Source organism: Anomalospiza imberbis, chromosome 18 (genome assembly GCF_031753505.1).
Source record: "Anomalospiza imberbis isolate Cuckoo-Finch-1a 21T00152 chromosome 18, ASM3175350v1, whole genome shotgun sequence".
NCBI lineage: Eukaryota > Metazoa > Chordata > Aves > Passeriformes > Viduidae > Anomalospiza > Anomalospiza imberbis.
Genome location: NC_089698.1, coordinates 7,914,481 through 7,932,662, shown reverse-complemented (window position 1 = coordinate 7,932,662; position 18,182 = coordinate 7,914,481). Strand labels below are relative to the sequence as shown.

The 18,182-nt window shown below is 37.3% G+C and overlaps 1 protein-coding gene across 2 annotated transcripts in view; it reads left to right on the top strand.

Moving 5' to 3' along the window:
• The window catches only part of LOC137484730 (septin-2), a 35,111-nt gene that overhangs the window by 4,167 nt on the left and 12,762 nt on the right, over positions 1-18,182 (top strand). For both annotated transcript variants that reach the window (XM_068208831.1, XM_068208832.1), the window contains exons 2-11: positions 726-777; positions 1,872-1,971; positions 3,429-3,515; positions 4,109-4,232; positions 8,687-8,821; positions 9,268-9,385; positions 13,912-14,013; positions 14,825-14,970; positions 15,972-16,055; positions 16,938-16,995. In XM_068208831.1, the coding sequence (XP_068064932.1) occupies positions 751-777; positions 1,872-1,971; positions 3,429-3,515; positions 4,109-4,232; positions 8,687-8,821; positions 9,268-9,385; positions 13,912-14,013; positions 14,825-14,970; positions 15,972-16,055; positions 16,938-16,995 (981 nt within the window). In that variant the 5' untranslated portion in view covers positions 726-750. The remainder of the gene's footprint in view (positions 1-725; positions 778-1,871; positions 1,972-3,428; positions 3,516-4,108; positions 4,233-8,686; positions 8,822-9,267; positions 9,386-13,911; positions 14,014-14,824; positions 14,971-15,971; positions 16,056-16,937; positions 16,996-18,182) is intronic.

The window sequence follows — 18,182 nt, the reverse complement described above, 5'->3', positions numbered from 1 at the left end:
TTGTCAACAAACCAAGCTGTGAAGTGCTCCTGCTGCTTCTGCGTTTCCTGTCCCTACTCTGGGGCTGCTCTAAATGAAAGGGCTTTGCTATTGCCCTGATAACTAATCTATAGCACAGCTAACATCCTTGACTAAAGAGATAAGGGTGTGCCAAAGTCCAGCTGTTCTGGGTGTCTGAAACTAAAGAACAAATCTCTTTTGATAGTCCTTCACACTGGCTTAAATTTTTGCATCCAGCATGGGTTAGCCAAGTGTAGTGTCCTATTCAGCAACAGCACTTTGAAGTCACTGAAAATAATGTTATGTTCTGACCCTTACCTGGGAATCATGTATATGTCCTGTTCCCATGAGAATTTTTGGATGTGGTAATAATTCTCAAATGTGATGTTTGGACAACATTTGCATTACATTCGCCTATCTGTGAACCATCCTTCTCCAAAGACAGGATGGGTGAAAATTTGTTATGATACTAAATTTTAATATTTTGCATTTTAAAGGAATTTTTCTATTTTGAAATTTTTAAGTGTTTAAATTAAGTACTCCCATGATTTATTTCAGAAGGAACACATTTTGATTATGGCTTGTTTGTTCTGGTAATCCTTGAGTATGTGACATTTCATTCTACTAGAATAAACGTGATTATTGCATGCAGTTGATCAGTTCAAAATTAAAAGTAATTTAATCTTCAAGTCAGCTAACATGAACTATGGCTTTTTTTCTTCCAGTGTCCAAAACTTGAAGTGAAGAAACATGTCTCAGTCAGGTGAAAAAGTAAAGGTAAAGAGATGGCTGCATAGCCAGTGTTTTGTCCAGAATCTGTTCAACTTCTGAAAACATTTGTAATTTTACTGAAGCGCTAAAATTGTGAAAAAATTACACCTTATTGCTTCAGATGTGTTTCTTAAAAGGAACTGTGTAGTAGAAACAGAGATTGTATGTGATCCTAGTGACAGACTTTCTGGTGTTCACCAGACATTCAGTCTCTGCTTACAAAGTTAAAATGGTACCTTCACCTAAGGAAATTTCATGGTACAAACCTTCATTCCTAATGTTTTTGCCCACCTGGATGGGCTTTAAAAGGATTGTTAGCAAAAAAATAATTACATTGAAGTGATTTCCCTTGTATCCCCCCACACCACTGGAAGTGTGTGGAATTGTAAAAAGCCTGTTCTCATCATAAACTCATCTGTGAAGAACACATCTAGTTCCAGATAGCCCACAGGTCCCTAAATCAGATGGCTGCAGTTCTTATTTAGGCTCCTATTAGGTTTTCAATCAGTGGGTAACAGATGTTGGAGCAGACTGCCCTGTGTATAGCCCAAATCTCTTTGATAAGTTTTTCAGGCATGTTTCTTTTTCCTGCTTTTGTGTTAGAAGTTAAAGATTGTGAAGATAGGTGAACAACTTAACTAGCAAAAGATACATCTCTGTGTGATTGTATCTCAGTAACCCCCCCATTAGTATAATGTTCTTGTTTTTTACCTGTAAGCATATGCATTATTTTTATAGAAGATAGTAGCAGCAGACACCAAATTTGAACAGAATTTTTTATTTTGCACTGTATTTATTTCTTAAAATTAATAATTGCACGTTCTTGCAAGCTTGCAGATTTTTATTTTTATTTTATCCAAGGGGAGAGTTTTGTTTGTGTAGCCCAAGGTACTTATCTCATTTCTATTTATATCAGCCTGCTTGGTAAATGAGCCTTTTTAAGGTCTTCTTTGCTATTGCAGCAAAAATGGTTTCATTCTCTATTATTCCATGTGCTTTATATACCCCTGCAGTTTATTGTGTAGAATCAAGTAAACTCTTTTTCAACTTTTTAGGGGGAAAGGAATTTCATTTACAGTCAACCTTTGTTTTCTTGTCAGTTTTCCGACTCGGCAGGCTATGTGGGATTTGCTAATCTGCCCAACCAGGTTCACAGGAAATCTGTGAAGAAGGGCTTTGAATTCACACTCATGGTGGTTGGTAAGTGAGTTCTTTAAGTATTTTTGACTGTTATACAACAACAACATTTCTTTCACATAAATGTATACATCTTGCTACTTAGCAATTGACTGTTAAACAGTAGAAAAATCTTTGAACCTCTATACACTTTCTAATTTCATCTGTTCCTATTTTGTCATGTTTAGTAGGAGGGAGTATTTATAGTGATTAAAGATGAAGACTTGGAGCCAACAGGACATTTTGGCATTCCTGATTCATCATCAGATGGACAGGGGTAGTTGTTTAATCTTTCTTTCACTCTTGTTTCCCCACTGAAGGCATGAATGCACACAGTGAGTGTTTTGCTGTTGAAATTGTGATGCTGCTGTTGTGTTTTCTGCAGTTCTGTTCTGACTCACTCTGGTGTCAGAGATAAACCTGTAATTTGCCTGTTCTGTCAATGAGCACCCCTGAGTCTCTTTGATGGAGAGTCCTTTAGGCACAAAGCTCTTCCTAGTGATGTTGAATTATGTTTACATTAAATCAGTTTCATGGTTTGCATATGCAAAGGGAGTCCACAGTACTGTTACCCTTTTGGAGCAGTTAGTGAAAAATGGAAATGTGCTCTGTAGTACCATCTGGGATTACTTGGTGACAGTATTCAGCAGTGTTTGTGAGATAAACAGGTAATTCGTGATAATTGTAGAGTTCTTGTGTCATGTAGTTTGTGATGAGAAATACAGATAATTTTTTCACCTCTAATGTCAGGTTAGTAGCATCTAAAATAATACGGCCAGTTGGTCTAAATGCTGGCTCCTTTGATTTCTTGAGTTAGGAAACAAGCAATTTTTTGAAACTCAGATTTAGTAATTAAATTTACACGTTTAACTTCTTTACTTAGATATAGCACAACATTTGTATCGTTTGAAGTTACAGAATTATGAAACTTCTCAGGTGAATTTTGAATAATTTGCTTTATGATTTTCAGTTTCATAGAACCTTTATAGGCTTAAGTGTAAGGGTGCAAAACTTGACTATTAGTTTGGGACTGCTTTACTCATTTGTGTTCCCAGCAGTGTTCCAGGTTTAATTTGTAGCTTAGGAAAACCTTCAAGTTCTCAGAAATGTTCAGCCGGAGAGTTAAAGCTCCTGGTTTTGTAAGTTTAAATTAAAAAAGCTGTAGTTTCTCTCAAGTATCTGAGCTATCTCTAAATCTATAGTCCAAGTGCTGTATGACCTTTCAGCTTTTATTGTGCCATCTGTTACAGTAAACTTACAATTTTCATGTAACATTTATGAGAACACTGGAGGCTTGTTTTTCCGGTGTTTTCAAAGTGCTTAGCTGAACCTTTGATGTTTTTATATCAAAAGCTAGGGTGGATCCTGATTAACAAATTATTTTTCCTCCATAATGTGGGCTTGGAGAAAGACAAGGTGCTTTAAAAAATCTTGGAGTAGAAAGTGTATGTGCTTAATAACCTGAATTATTTTGTTTGTAGGTGAGTCTGGCTTAGGAAAATCCACTTTAATTAACAGTCTGTTCCTGACTGATCTTTATCCAGAACGTTATATTCCTGGAGCTGCAGGTAAATGGGGTTTTGCAGTTCCTCCAGCACACTCCATCCTATAAAACTTCATGTTCTTTCAGTTAATATTGCTTCATTCTTTACCCATTATACCACTTTGTCATGCTGTATTTAAATTGTCTAAATTATCTTTTGTTGAGCTGTCATTTTCATATTTAGATTTCCTTTCAAAGACAGCTTTTGTTTCTTTATCAGTTGCTATTAAAAAAAACACCTCCCAAACATTTTAGGTATCAATATACCTAAATGTGGTTTTGCTCTAATCCCCATTTCTTCTTACTGCTTTTTGTCTTTAGTGCCTTAAATCCTGGTTAGAGGTGTAAATAACCTTTTGACAAAGAATCTATTGAGTATTATTATTTTATTTTTGCATATTGTCATAAGTAAACCCATGTTTTAGTTCATTGTTTCTTGTTTACCTACAAAAACGTGGTGTTAAATTCTGCTTACTGCTTTGTGTATTTTGATAAAATATTTTATGTCATGCAGGCTACAGCACACTTGAGCTTGCAGTTCCTCCTCTTGCTCTCTCCTGTGGAGGTCTCTGCAGGAATTGATAGGCAAATAACAATCCAAATGTTCCTTTATTTTAGAGAAAATAGAGAGGACAGTTCAAATCGAAGCTTCTACAGTAGAGATAGAGGAGCGAGGGGTGAAGCTGCGTTTAACTGTAGTTGACACACCAGGATATGGAGATGCCATTAACAGCCAGGACTGGTATGTGTGTAAATACTGCTTTGTTAACAAAGTTATGTGTGTCTAACACAAACACTATTCTAGTGTGTCTGGTACTTTCTACAACTTCCAGTTTCAATTTTCTAACCACATTTGATGTTTTTAAAAGTTTTGTAGGGTGTGTCTATGATTCTGCCTCAAAATTAACAGCCTCTCCTTCAAAAAATTTCTCTGAGCACTGCAGCTTTTTATCTCTATGGCCATTCCAATAGAACAAAATTCTGGTGGGGGGAAACTTTTTGTCTTTTACTTTCTGTGTCTCTGGCCCATCCAGTTTTCATGTTTTTAAGACAGTTCTTTTCATTCCCTGTCCTCTATATGTACTACCAGCAACTTGGGTAGAAATGGTGTTTTTTTATGATGAAGTTACCACTTGGCTCTCTCTTGCCTAAATATCATCAACAATCTTTAATGGATGAAAAAATTGTCAGTAGATATGCTGGAAAATACACATCACTGCTTTAGCATAATGATTATAAAGAAATAAATCTATAAAGCAGCTAGAGAGGAACGGGGCAATTTGTGACAAACTGAGTTCATAAATGTAATTTCCAAATAATCACATTCAGGCAAATTCTCTTTAACTGGAAAGCTGATGAATTTTTCAAATTAAGATGAGATATCCTTACTGGGATGCTTCTAGTTTCAGTGTATTAAAACTTTGAATTTTCACATGATTGTCTTTTAAGAAGTGCTAACAATATTTATTTTACTCAGTTGTTAATTTTGTTGGCACTTTATTTGTTCTGGTGGTGGTAATCCCAAGGCAAACAAGGATCACTGTGCAGAGAAATGGAACATAAAGCGAATACAGGTTGATTTGAGTCCTTCACTATAAGTTAAAGACCAGGAAATAGATAAATAGCAGATAAAATAAACATATATAGTGCTAATAGATTGTTTGGTAATCTTTCATTGACAGAATGATGTATCTGCAGTGTTCTTATTATCAGATGGTTTTTCTCTTCTTTCTATGGTGTAGATGTAGGAACACAGCAAAAGTGAAGGCAGTGAAGTTCTGTAATACACTAAATGAAAGTCTGAAAGTGAAGCTCTAGTGAGATTTCTATTTTCCTTCCACTTTTCCTACTTTAGTAAGTTGAAAAAAATTCAACTTTCGGAATAGCACAAAGGCACCTTTCTGGGCTGCATCGTGATCTTGCTTATTTTGTGCACTGTTGACTAGAGCTTCCTTCCGCTGGAGCTGAGAGCTCTGCAGCCTGTGCATTGTGTTATAGAGAGCTCTTCCTGTTGATTGTGTTCTAATGGCCTTTGTTTATTCTGCTCAGATGTTTCTTATAGACCTACGTGTTCAGATTTTCCCCTTTCTTTTTGGAGGTTTTCTGAATAGAATCATTCTGTGGTGATTCAGAGCTGAGTAGAACAATTTATAGGTAATTTTATGAGACCAATATGAAACATCAAATACACTACAGGAACAAATAGTACTTGCATCTTAGAAAATAAAAATATGCAGTTAATGGTATCTCTTTAGTCTACTTATGTCACATGAAAAGCCTTTCTGCCATGTCAAGTGTCATTTTGACAAAGTCTGTTAATCTTTACAGGATGTCTCAGGGACTTGGATGGGCAGACTTTTTGTTTTGAGCTGTAGTGAAGACTAACCCAGTGCAACCACCTTCCTTCCTTGGTAGTTCAGAGGAAGGAGCAAGTTCATGTTCTTGAACTTATGTTTGTGTTCAGGAGCATTTACTGCAGTTGTGGTTCACTGGTAGTGCTGATCATGATCCAAGATTTATAAAGCCCTTTTTTTGGGAAGGCTGCAATTTGTGCAGACTATTTGTTTTTTGAGGTGCCAAATTTTACTAAGGCAAATTTTGAACATAGGTAAAACAAACTGGCACGGCGTCTCTAGGAGGTTGCAGTCACTGGGAGTGTTTCAAATATCTTTCTCCTGAGTAGGTTCCCTAATGGTTTTTAGTCTCTGTGCATTGATGAAAGGGCTAAATTTTAGAGTTTGACATTCAGGGATGGGAGCTGAGGTAAATTTTTATGTATTTTGTGTCAAAGAAAAAAGTACTGATAAGGATTTTTTGCAACTAAGAGTTGTCCAGGAAGTCTGCTGCACTGGAAAAACAACAGTGTTGGATTGGGAAGTTATTTGTTACAGATTTAGTACAACACATTTTCTGAAGTAGAGTAATTCTTGTTTGCTGGATGCTACTGTACTTAAAACAATATGAAAGGTAAGGTGGACGTGAACCACAGTTTACCATGGCGATTTTTTAAAGATTCTGTGTGAAGCTTTTAAGATTCTGTGTGAAGCTGGCTGGAGTTCTGTATTCTAGAATCAGACCCACACCTAGGATTGCTCATGGCACCAGTTGAGGGATGTGTTTCAGGAACAGCAAAATTCTTTGTGGTGGGAGGTTTGACTCATTCACCATCTTTCCATGCGTAAGTACTTTGGGATCATGAGAGAAGCGTGTCCTTAAAATAACATCCTTCATGAGAAGAGAGGGGATCTAATCACGGGAGGAAAAAAATTTCTTGATGCTTAGATTTGCTTTGATATCTGGCCTCAAAAAAGTGGTTGACAAAAACAGACTAGAGGTGAACTTGTTAGATATTGCTGATCACACTCTTTATTTCGTTCTTGCTTGCAGTGTCACAGGTCATTCTTTGATAGCTGCTCTCAGCTCTTTGGCTGCTGCTAAATATTTTTTTTCTCTTTCTTGTTTTGTTTCTTTTTTCTAAACTGACTAAGGTTATATTTTATGGGTTTTGGCAGCTCGATAATATTGTTCATTTTCCCCCAGTGGGCTTAAATGCAGCGTTTGTGTTGTTTGCTGTTACAATACAGGATGTGCTATCTCCTAAGTAATGACAGCACTGTGGTATAAGCCAGGTGTTTCCCGGAAGTCAGGAGGTACAGGACGCTAACACCGTATTTATAGGGAAAATTATAGCTGTTAGACCTAGAAAACTGCACGTAAACTAATTACATTACCAGAGAAATGTGTGATAGTTCTTTCCCATTGTTAGTGTTTGGTTTCTGTCCTAATATTTGTATGTCTTCAGTCTCATTACCTTTTACCAACTAAGAGAGGTTAACAGGAACAAAAACCATATTGATGTGTTTCAGCACATTCAGGTATTAAGGTACTATTTCCTAAAGAGTAGCACTAAGGTCAAAGCCAAATGAATTCCATCTTTTGCTTTGTTGTCTTCTGTAATATCACTTAGAATAGGCAAATCTTGCAATGATGTAAACGTGTGTGTGTATATATTCTACCGTGGATTTATTCCTTCTCAATCCAAAAGCTTACTTAGCTTTGGAGAATCAAATTCCCTCCAGGATCTCTTCCATCATTCGTGTTACTTTCTTTTGTTATCTCCTTTGCAGCCATACAGCCCTGGGTCAAACATTGCTGCCTATCACAGTGTTTGCCAGCATTCCGTGTTCATTTTCCAAATCATTAATTTTCTTTTCTGTTATCTGCTCTGTTTCCTCCTTAAATGTATCTCATCAAGTTTGTGTTTTCTCAGCAACAGAAATATGGATGTTTCTATTTCTCAAGTTCAGCTTTCTGCTTAGTTTTTTCTCAAGTAGTTTAAGACATATTCATGATACATGGTCATCTGCCTAACCTTATCTATGTCAGCTGTTCACTTCCCTTCCCCTGCAGTACCTAATATAAAGTGTCCATTAATATAAATGGTGTTTACAGGTGTCTGCATGCTCTGCAATAGCTTAAAATTATCTTCTTATGCATTATTTTCTATTGTCTTTCTAGTCACTGCTCTCTGTGTCTGATTAATCTGTGATCAGATTTTGTGCTCATTTGCTTCTTTGTAGAGAATATTTTAAATTGCCTTGAACTAAGTAGGAGTTTTTTTTTTTTTTACTTTGCCAACAGAAAAGAATTCTGTAAGGTAACAAAAATAGCTTAATAAATCATGTGATGCTTGAGTGCATGACTTGATAATGTATTTGTACTTAATTCAAACAGAATAGCAGAATTTTCATAGGTAACTATAGAAACCTGGCTCTAGGGTCAGGGTTGAAAATCAAGAGGATATCCGGGATATGTCATTTGTCAACCAGTTTAAAAACAAATCTTCAGCCCCTACCCCCAGAAAAAAGGCAGACAAATTCTCAATATTCTGTTCCTGTGTTGTCTCAGCACCAAGTGCTTTTTTCTGAGCTTGCACTTGACCTTTTTATCCAGTGAACAGAGTAACACTTGAAATTGGCTCTAGGCATAAGTTGACACTTGGTGGTTGTTAGGAAAACACCCTTTTGCATTATCAAAATATTTTTCCTCAGTACCGGATAAAATGCTAGGAAGTTGAATTTTCTGTAACAGTAATGTTTTATGTTTCTCCTTCTGTTCTTATCTTTTCATTATTCTTTCCTTATTATTTAAAGCTGATGTAAGATGCTTCTCTTTCTCCCCACTCCCATCCCACAGCTTCAAAACAATTATCCACTACATTGACAACCAGTTTGAGCGATACCTACATGATGAGAGTGGTCTGAACAGGCGCCACATCATAGACAATAGAGTCCACTGCTGCTTCTACTTCATCTCTCCTTTCGGGCATGGGTAAGAAAAAGCTTGAGCTTTTGTACTTTAAGGTGTTGTACCTTCATAAGAGTTCATAAGAATGTTCATTACTTGAAATGGTAACTTAGCACTAATGTTAATTGAGTTACCAACCTGTCAGATAACAGTCTGTAGAGATTAGTGCTCTCCTTTACTTCATCCCCTTTTGCATTTAATATTGTTTCAAGGCAGTCAGTACTGCATTGTTTATCACCCAGAAACAAATGCTTTTAATATCCACTTCATTGTATAGACACAGCTTTAATTGCAACTTAAACTTTGTACAACCAAGTTGATAAGCAAGGGCATTAGGCTTAATGGCTTAATTTATTATGAAAATAATGTTTATGTGGACACTTGCAATAAATACTTTTGGTCTGTTATAAAACAAACAGCACAAGATTCCATGCTTATTTTAAATCTTTTTTTTCCCTGCTTGTTGGCAGACTGAAGCCATTAGATGTAGAATTCATGAAGGCTCTTCATGGAAAGGTCAACATTGTCCCTGTGATTGCCAAGGCTGATACCCTGACGCTGAAGGAGAGGGAGAGGCTGAAGAGAAGAGTAGGTCTAACACTTGATCACGAGAACAGAGCAACCCATACAATATTAAAGCCAAATATAATGTAATTTCAAACTGAAGAGGGGTGAATAATATTGGCCAAGGACCTAATCTTGGGGAAGTGTGAGGTGGGAAATCTTCACTGAAGTCTGATGTGCTTTGCCAGTTACACTTGCTAAGAATGTGGCTGTTCTTGGCTTCATGTATCTAAGCAAAGCATGGCACCCAGTAGCAAGACGGTTTGTAACAAGGGTTCAGACAATCCTGAAAGTGGAAATGTCTGAGAGCAGTTGCCCGACCGCCCCTTAGTGCTGGGAGCGCATTAGGTGTGTTCTGAGGGCATATCTTCAGTTTCATCCAGAAGGTACTTGCGTTGTGCACTCTGCTGCATGGTTTGTAGCAAAACATGGTTGGAAACTTTTAAAATAAGTACACCCGTGGTACAAGGTAAAACACTAATACAGAGACAGGACAGATGGGTTAATATATGAGCAGGATGCTTTTGTGGCTCCACTGTTATAGTTAAATGCATGTTGTTGTGTGAAAATTTTTCCTGCTGGATTTTGTGTTCATCTGAAACACTAGGGTTGTAGTGGAGACTGTCTTTCCAGACAGTGGTACTAAAATCATTCTTTGCTTTGCAGGGTTAATCTTGAAATTTTATTTTTTGACAAACCTTTCCAAGACAGCCCAGCTTTTGCCAGATATGACATTGTAGTGAATTAAATGGAATAATGTCAATATTTGTGGTTGTACAAGTCTTTAACCCTAAATTGAATTTCCATTTTATTGCATCATCTGAGCAATGAATGTAAATATTTAATCTGCTCTGATTTATTCTCTTTGAGAATGACTTTGTCAACCCTGTTAAAGGAATGTGTAGGTGGTATGATTGTATTATATATGCTTAGAGGTGGCCCAGTAAAATTTATTGAGACCACAAGCTTTGTCAGGTTCAAATGACTCAAAACCAGTACAATAACTTATAAAGTCTAATGAGTTTGAACCCTACAAAGCCTATGAATTTTTACAAATTTAAAGACTTGCTCTTTGAGTAGTGTAGGGATAATTAGTACTTCTAAACTGCAGTCTGTATTTTACACCAGAGCAAACCTTTTATAAGGTAAGATATCTTTTATATTACATTTTCATGCATGGCATAACAGTTTTGATTGTGACCCTGTGACTTCCTGTAGGCCTTTAGAATGATTATTAAATCTTTATTCCAAGGGTGTTCGTGTTGGGAGTATTTTTCTATTTTCTTGAGGAGGGACTACAGTTTAATTTATTGGGAAAATAGTATAGATAAAATCATGCTGCAAAGCAGCGCATTAGCTGAACTCCACCTAAATTCAGAGGATTTGTTTGGAGCTTTTTTGAGTGAACCAGTGCCACAGTGGTAGGTGTGGCCATGGTTTGTGTGGGCACATGAAGAACTACAGTTTGACAAGGTGAGGTACTGCTGGCATTGCTGCTCTGTTTTTTAAAGCTCGGTGATGTGAGAAAACTTGTCCAAGAGATGGAACGAATTCTTCGTAGCTGAGAAAGTTAAAAGTGGGGACAGTGTGACTGTATGAAACTTGTCTGCAGTGCAGGCAAACATCCACTGAAGAGAGGAGGAGATACTTGTACAGAAATGAGCAGCTTTATGGTGAACCAGGTGAAAGGAGGAGGGAAATTTTAAAAAGTCCATTCATTGAGACAAGAAGAACCTTTGGATCTTGCTGGGAGAAATTCTGGCCAGGATCTTGAACTTTAATTTTGTTCCTCCACAAATACTATAAGGTAACAACAGGTGCACTGTGTTCGAATTGAAGGAGCTCATAGGAAAATCATAAAGCAGAAATGTGGCTGATTGTGTAGGTTTTATTGCTTTTCCTTTTCTGTTACTGTACTGACTTTGTGGAAGATTTTTATCTCACATTGATTGTGGAGCTGCTACTTTTTGTAAAATCCCCGTAATTCACCCTTTCAGCAGCATACTTCAGGCTCAGTATCCATAGTTGCTTGCTTTTTGGTTCAGCATTTGGGAGCAGAATGATGTTGAAAGATTTGAAGGAGGCATTTAAGTGGAACATTAATTATTTTAAAATAGAATTCACGGGGAATTTAACTAACTTAACTAACTAATCTTTAAAACAGTCTGGACTTAGACATATGAACACCACATTTATGTACTGGCAAAGTACAGCAAGATGAAGGGCATCTGTAGTCTGAGGGAGTGGTTAGGGAGCAGGTAAACAAGTTTTCATTATTTTTATACTGCTGGCAAAGGTCACTCTGCAAACTGAGTTTATATTAAGTCAAATGTATAATGTGCTTCCAAAGCTTTGAAAATCAAAGCTACTGTATATTGTTCTAACTCAAAGCATCTTGGCCAACAGAGTCTCTAATCAAGAATAGGAATCAAAGTCCTGCTTTGCTGACGCAGCTTGAAGTCTTACTTTTTTTAGATGTTTCTGCCATTTGGCCGTCAATCTGAAGTAAAATGTTTTTGTTTTGCTGCTATGGACTAAAGCAGTAAGATTAGCTTGTGGTGCTTGCAAAGGAAACCCAGCTTGGAGTAATTCCTGTTTGGGCTTTCTGGAATTCAAAGTTATTTTTTCAAACTCTTGAGTGGGAAGAAATGCACGACAGTTTCACAAGCTGTGCCATGCAAGGGTGCTAAGGAAACATGCTCAAAAGAATGACTTCATGAGAGGGGAACTAATATTTTGACTTTTTTTTTAATTTCCCATGGGAAGGCTAATCTTTAGGAACACAGAATCCTCTGAGGCCAATAAAATTAAGATTTGAAGAAGCAAAATGCTGTTTCATTGTTAGGAGCATAAAATACAGTTTGTTTTTATTGCAATTCTTTTTCCTTTCAGGAAAGCACTAGGTTTAACAGCTGTAATATATTATTCTAGCACCCCTTGCTGTTGGCTTTCCCGTTATTGTTCCACTTGCATTTTATCTCAAAGATCTCAGCCAGGTTAAATGTGCTTTCTTGTTTAATGCCACTACTTAAAGGCATCGAACTGCAGTGCTGCCCCACCCATCCCAGCTGTGCATCTTTTATTGTCATTTGGTGACAGTTCAGGTCTTCATTTTGCAAAACAGTAACATCCATTGATTTAAATGTCATTATGTGAATGTCTTAATTGCTTGTTGGCAACACTTACTCCCAAATTTCTTTTCTCTCTATAAAATATTGCTCTCTGTGTAGGTGGGGGTTCGTGGTACTTTGCTCAGTGTGCGCGTGTGTGAGTGCGGGGGATGTTTATATACCTGGCAGGAAAACATTGTCAGGGAACAGCTGTGGCTCATACATTGTATTTCCTCTGCTAATGGTCTGGGAATTGCTTTCTTTTAAACACCTGTTAAATAACCAAGTTCTGATTGGACAATTTTCATTTATACTGCAGCTGTCGGCTGCCATCATGACAGAGGATGGAGGAGCCCAACAATACTCAGAGAAGGCTCATTAAGACCTCTCTATTTGAAGTCTGCTTGTTTTCGTGCTACCAAGTTAATTTCCAGTTGTATACACAGTAATGGCATCACAAGTCCTTACATAGGCTCTTCTGAATATTTTTACCATTACTTCAAAACTCTCCCTGAATTTGCCCAAACTTTGTGCTGGGAGTTCATTGAGCAGGGCAGCTGCTTGGTTCAGGTGCTGTTGGTGGTGTTACTGTTGCTGCTCTAGGAAGTTTGCCCAGTTCTTCTCCTATTCTGATGAAACATCCAAGATCCCTTCGGATGCAGTCATTGTAGAATCTCAGCATTCTTCATGCTGTCCTTATACCACCACACTTCCTTTACTGAAAGTAACTCTCGTCAGTGCGTTTGATGCAGTGACAAGAGCTGACTTAAGTATTTTTAGTAGTGTGGCAGCAGAAACAATCTCCTTGGTTTGGAAAAAGGAATAGACTTGTGCCACCTTTTGAAACTGCCAAAGGCCTAGAGTTATGCTGCCTGCTCACCCCTGCAGTGATTTCATTAGGAAAAGAATGTGCCCAGGAATACAGATACTGTATTATTTATGTTACCCTCAGACATTAATGTCAAAGAAAACTGTTTAAGAACAGGGTCTTTTTCTTAGTGGACTTTTAATGACTTTCTCCAGTTGAGGTGGATAATAAGCTTGTATCTTATTTGATTCAAGAGGCACTAGGCACTGTCTTCTACATTTTTGAACGTATCAAATGCACAAAAATAACTTTGACACAGGGTGAATGGTTTTGATTCTGTAACTAGCGAACTCCTTCTTGTTACTTCTACTCTTTTTTCATATTAACCTCACTTTGCTTCTGTATTTGCCTTGTAAATCTTCTGGCATTTTTTAATTATTTACTTGCTATGCTATCCAAAAATACGTTTATTTTTTGTGCCTTTTAAAAAATCTTCAAGCCTGTGCTATTTTGCAGTTTGGACATTGAGTCAGGTGAATATTTGTGACTAGTTCATCAATTTCATATATTTTTAACTGAATACCTCTTCAATGAATTAAGAGTATTATTCTTTCTTTTTTGCAAACTTTCAGGTTCTGGATGAGATTTCTGAACATGGCATTAGGATTTATCAGCTCCCCGATGCAGATTCTGATGAAGATGAGGAGTTTAAAGAACAAACTAGAGTTTTAAAGGCAAGTTTCGCTCCTAGTTTATAATTTTGCTGCTGTAGTTCTTCAATCTACAACATGCCTAAAGGTACTTTATTCTTTTCACAATGTGTCAAAAATTTCAGTTTCCTTTGTGTGTTGACTCTGAATTATAATCCCTTTTACTCCAGTCCCTGCTTCATCAGAATTCCAAGTGCAGTGTGTCATGACTTTCTCTTCTTTCCTCTTTTAAGTGGAAACCACTGTTCACCAGGAACTATTATTTGCAGTCTGTTTTCTGACTCAAACGTTTTAACATGTGAGCAAGGAGAAAGATTGTGTGTGTTATGGTTGCTGTACTAATTAACAGCTTGCCTCGTGTTAAATGAGATAATCAAGGTTTTACTGAAGTAATTTCCTCTTTGTGCTTGCAAAGGTGTTTGAAGAATGTGTCTGAAATTCTCTTTCTAGCTACTTCACTCTGCATCTGAAGTATGTTTCTCTTGGCTGTTCTCCATGCATGATGTTATGTCAGATGACACATTATGCCCAAACTGTACTTTAACAGCAGTCGAGTGTTCCTAAAGTGAAGCGTCATTTCCTTCTGGGCCTCTGTTAAAACAAATTGATCCTAACGCAGCTACAGGTGCTCATAAGGAGAGGCTGCATTGCCTCGAATGGGATTTGTTGGTTTTCTGATGTGAGAAGGTTTTAGTAGAGTGTTTGGCAGCATTTCTTTTCCCCCTCTCTTGCCTGTTACTTGAATTGTGCTTTCTTTAAAAGAAAGACAAAGCAAAATACAAAAACTAACCAACCAAAAATCAAAACAGTAACTTGTTTTTTCTGTCTCAACTAGGCTAGCATTCCCTTCGCTGTTATTGGATCCAATCAACTTATTGAGGTGAAGGGGAAAAAAATCAGAGGCCGCCTGTATCCCTGGGGAGTTGTTGAAGTTGAAAATCCAGAGCACAATGATTTCCTCAAGCTGCGCACAATGCTGGTGTGAGTAATGGTAAAATGATCCTATCTCCTGTGGTGACGTAACTGCCACAATGACTAGAAACCTATAGCAACCTTAATTCCTTAATTTAAAACTAGCCCTGATGCCAGCACAGAGTTAGATTTTAGTCCCCTGCAGCTTGTTTTCCTGCTGTACCCTCTGATGTCTCAATTCAGGAAATACTGTCTATATTTTATGTTGCCAGATATATGTGATGGTTTTATGCCTTATGTGAACTGATCTGATGGCTGTACATACCAGCTGAAGTTTTGTTATCGTGCAGTTGGTGGGGCAGAGAGGCTTTTAAAATACTCTTCAAAGTGAAGCATATTCCAAAAGCAAAGTGCAATTTTCTTGGCAGTAGGGGAAATCCTTTGTTAAATATGATACCCCACCCCGTTATGATTTTAGCCGATACGGATATTCTGCCTGCGTAAATGCTTTTAAGTGATTTTTTTTTTTAAACGATGTTTGGCTACTGTTGGAAGTGAATTCCGTTGTGTCATTCCAGATTCCTTCTGCACTGGGCAGGGATTGCCCTCTGCTGGGCACTGGGAGAAAGTGGGTTTTCCTTTTTTTTCTTGGCAATTGGAAATTGTTAAGCAATGTCAGCTGTTGTGTGAGCCAAGCAGCTCCACCTAGTTCCCAGTTACAAATTATGTTTGACAGCACTTAAGAGTAATAAAATACTTTTGGAATTAAAGTATCTTTCTGAATTACTGTCTTTGCAAGTTCTTAACACTGCAAAACTGATATAAACAACTCATCTGAAATAATTAATGACCAAGAGGAGGACAGCATATTTTGGGTCTTTGATTAATATTGGTGTGGCACATAGGAATGAATTAAAGATCAATGAACTTGAAAGCAGAGTTCTGGCTGGCTTGGTCTGTAAGGATTTACTTTTCTGGTAAAGACATCCATTAGATAAAACAGAAACAAAAGATAAAAGGGTGTTTTTCTTTGCTTTGCTGAGTGTTCATTAGCCCTTTGCATGTTCTAGCACACACATGCAGGACCTGCAGGAGGTGACCCAAGACCTGCACTACGAGAACTTCCGTTCTGAGAGGCTAAAACGTACTGGCAAGTAAGTGTGTGCTGCCCCTGGGCTCTGCTGCTCCTCACTGCCCACTGACAGGGGACTTGCTCTTTCTCCTAACTAATCCCACCTGTAAACAATTACTTCTGATGAGATTTTAATCTGTGGAATTCAGAAATTTGTATGAAATGCTCTTCTTGAAGAGGAATAATATATAGCGAAGTGCTGTGCTTATAAACAGCTTAAATCCCCTTTTCTCTATGATTTTAATTGGAATGTGCAGAAGAAGGTGCCTGCAAACGGGATAGGTTTTATGTAATGATGTCTGCTTGAAGAAAATGAATGCTAGTGGGCGAATTTAAATAGGCCCCAGTCTGTCTGCTTAGGGAGGTTTTGCTTCACTTGCTCCTTCATATGGAGCTAAAGAGAGAAATTTAGACCAAACAATCTTTTCTGATAATTTGTGTGTTTTATGGAGTTCATTATATCTTTATTAATTCTTGGCAAGGTTATCCTTAGCAACTTAATGCAAAAAAACCCACAACAACCTTTGCTGCATCTATTCAGCAAAGCATTTTGATGTTAAAGCAGAAATTAAATAGCCTGCACAGTTTTTAGTGGTTGATTTTGTACCATGGATAGATAGTGAAGCAAATCTCTTCATTAAAGTAAATTACAAAAAAAAAAAAAATCCATATAGCAGTAAAGAAATCCAGTTTTAAGAAATGGAGAGTGAATAGCAGGAGTCTGTGAGGTAAAGATGGCCTTTTACAAAAGGGCAGCATGATGTTTAAAATGTCCTAATTTGCCCTGTATGGAAGAATGTAGACTTTGATGATGTTATATTAATTGAAATATGAGTCTTGATTCTGTTCTTGGGGATTTTTACTTCTGTATTTTATGCTGTCAATGCATTCTTTTCTTCAATAGACCTGTTGAAGAGGAAGTGGTAGACAAGGATAGAATCCTCCAGCAGAAAGAGGCTGAGGTAAGAGGAACTTTCTAAAACTTGTTCTTTAATATAACATGCTGGGTTGCCATTTCAGTTTTCTGCATTATCTACTGCCTGTGGCAGGTAGGATTGGAGTTGTGCAAAAGGACAGGCATAACCTGAGCATACAAGTGGCCCTTACAGTGTTTTGTTTATAGTCACTTGCATTGTGGATGGGAGGCACTGTGTAAACTCCTGGTAGGCAGAATGTGTATAATTTCCTGTTTGGGTGCTGATTTTCCATAAGGAAATTTGCTATTTTAAGTATTAAAATCAATTTGTTTGTCAGCTACACATGCTGGGTGCTGTGGTGGGATAGAGTGACAGTCTCGTGTCATTTCAGATGTGCAGGTGCTTACTGCAAGTGCATTACCAGTGAATTTATTCTTATGAATTGTGGCTGTGGAGTAGAAACTGACTCTTGAGTCTTAAAAAAGCCATAATATAATTAATACATATGTTTTTTCATCTTAACCTTGACTTGCATCATAGTATTTTTGTTGTCTGTCAGTTTATGAAATCGGTGTTTTAAAACCATGATTTCTCACTGTTTCCAAGTTATTGCTAGGCCTTTTGACTTAGTATTTTAATGTTGAAGTTGTAGAGACTCAGAAAATTTTTGCCTGGTATTTAAATACTAGCAGTACGCTGCCAGTGCTTATTCTACTTGCAGTGTGAAAACTGAAGACTTGCTGCCAATTGTAAGATAGTGGTTTTTTTCTCTTTATCCTTCTTTTATCCAATTCAGCCTGGATCCACATCCATAACTGCAGGAAAGATCATTGCACATATGCAATGGTTAGTAATAAAAAAATAAAAAAACTACAAACAGTTTTGTGTGTTTCTGAGGTGGAAAATTGATTCCCATACATGGAAATTTTTGAAATTTACTTTGGTCTGTGCATTTCCTTTTTCCCTTATAGCATCCATGTTTAAAAATAGCTGAACCTGGTTAGCTATTGGCTAACCCTGGCATGTTGATATAAATAGGAAAAATTTTTCCTATAAGGAAATACAGAAGCAGCTGATTATCACCATAATTAGTAGTTAATAATATGAATTACTGGAAATTGAGTGAGCTGCATATTTATCACTATATAACTGCATTTCAACAGCATGAGCACATTTGATGACTGTGCACATACAAGAGTGGAACTTCTGCAAGTGCTCTCTACACAAATTAA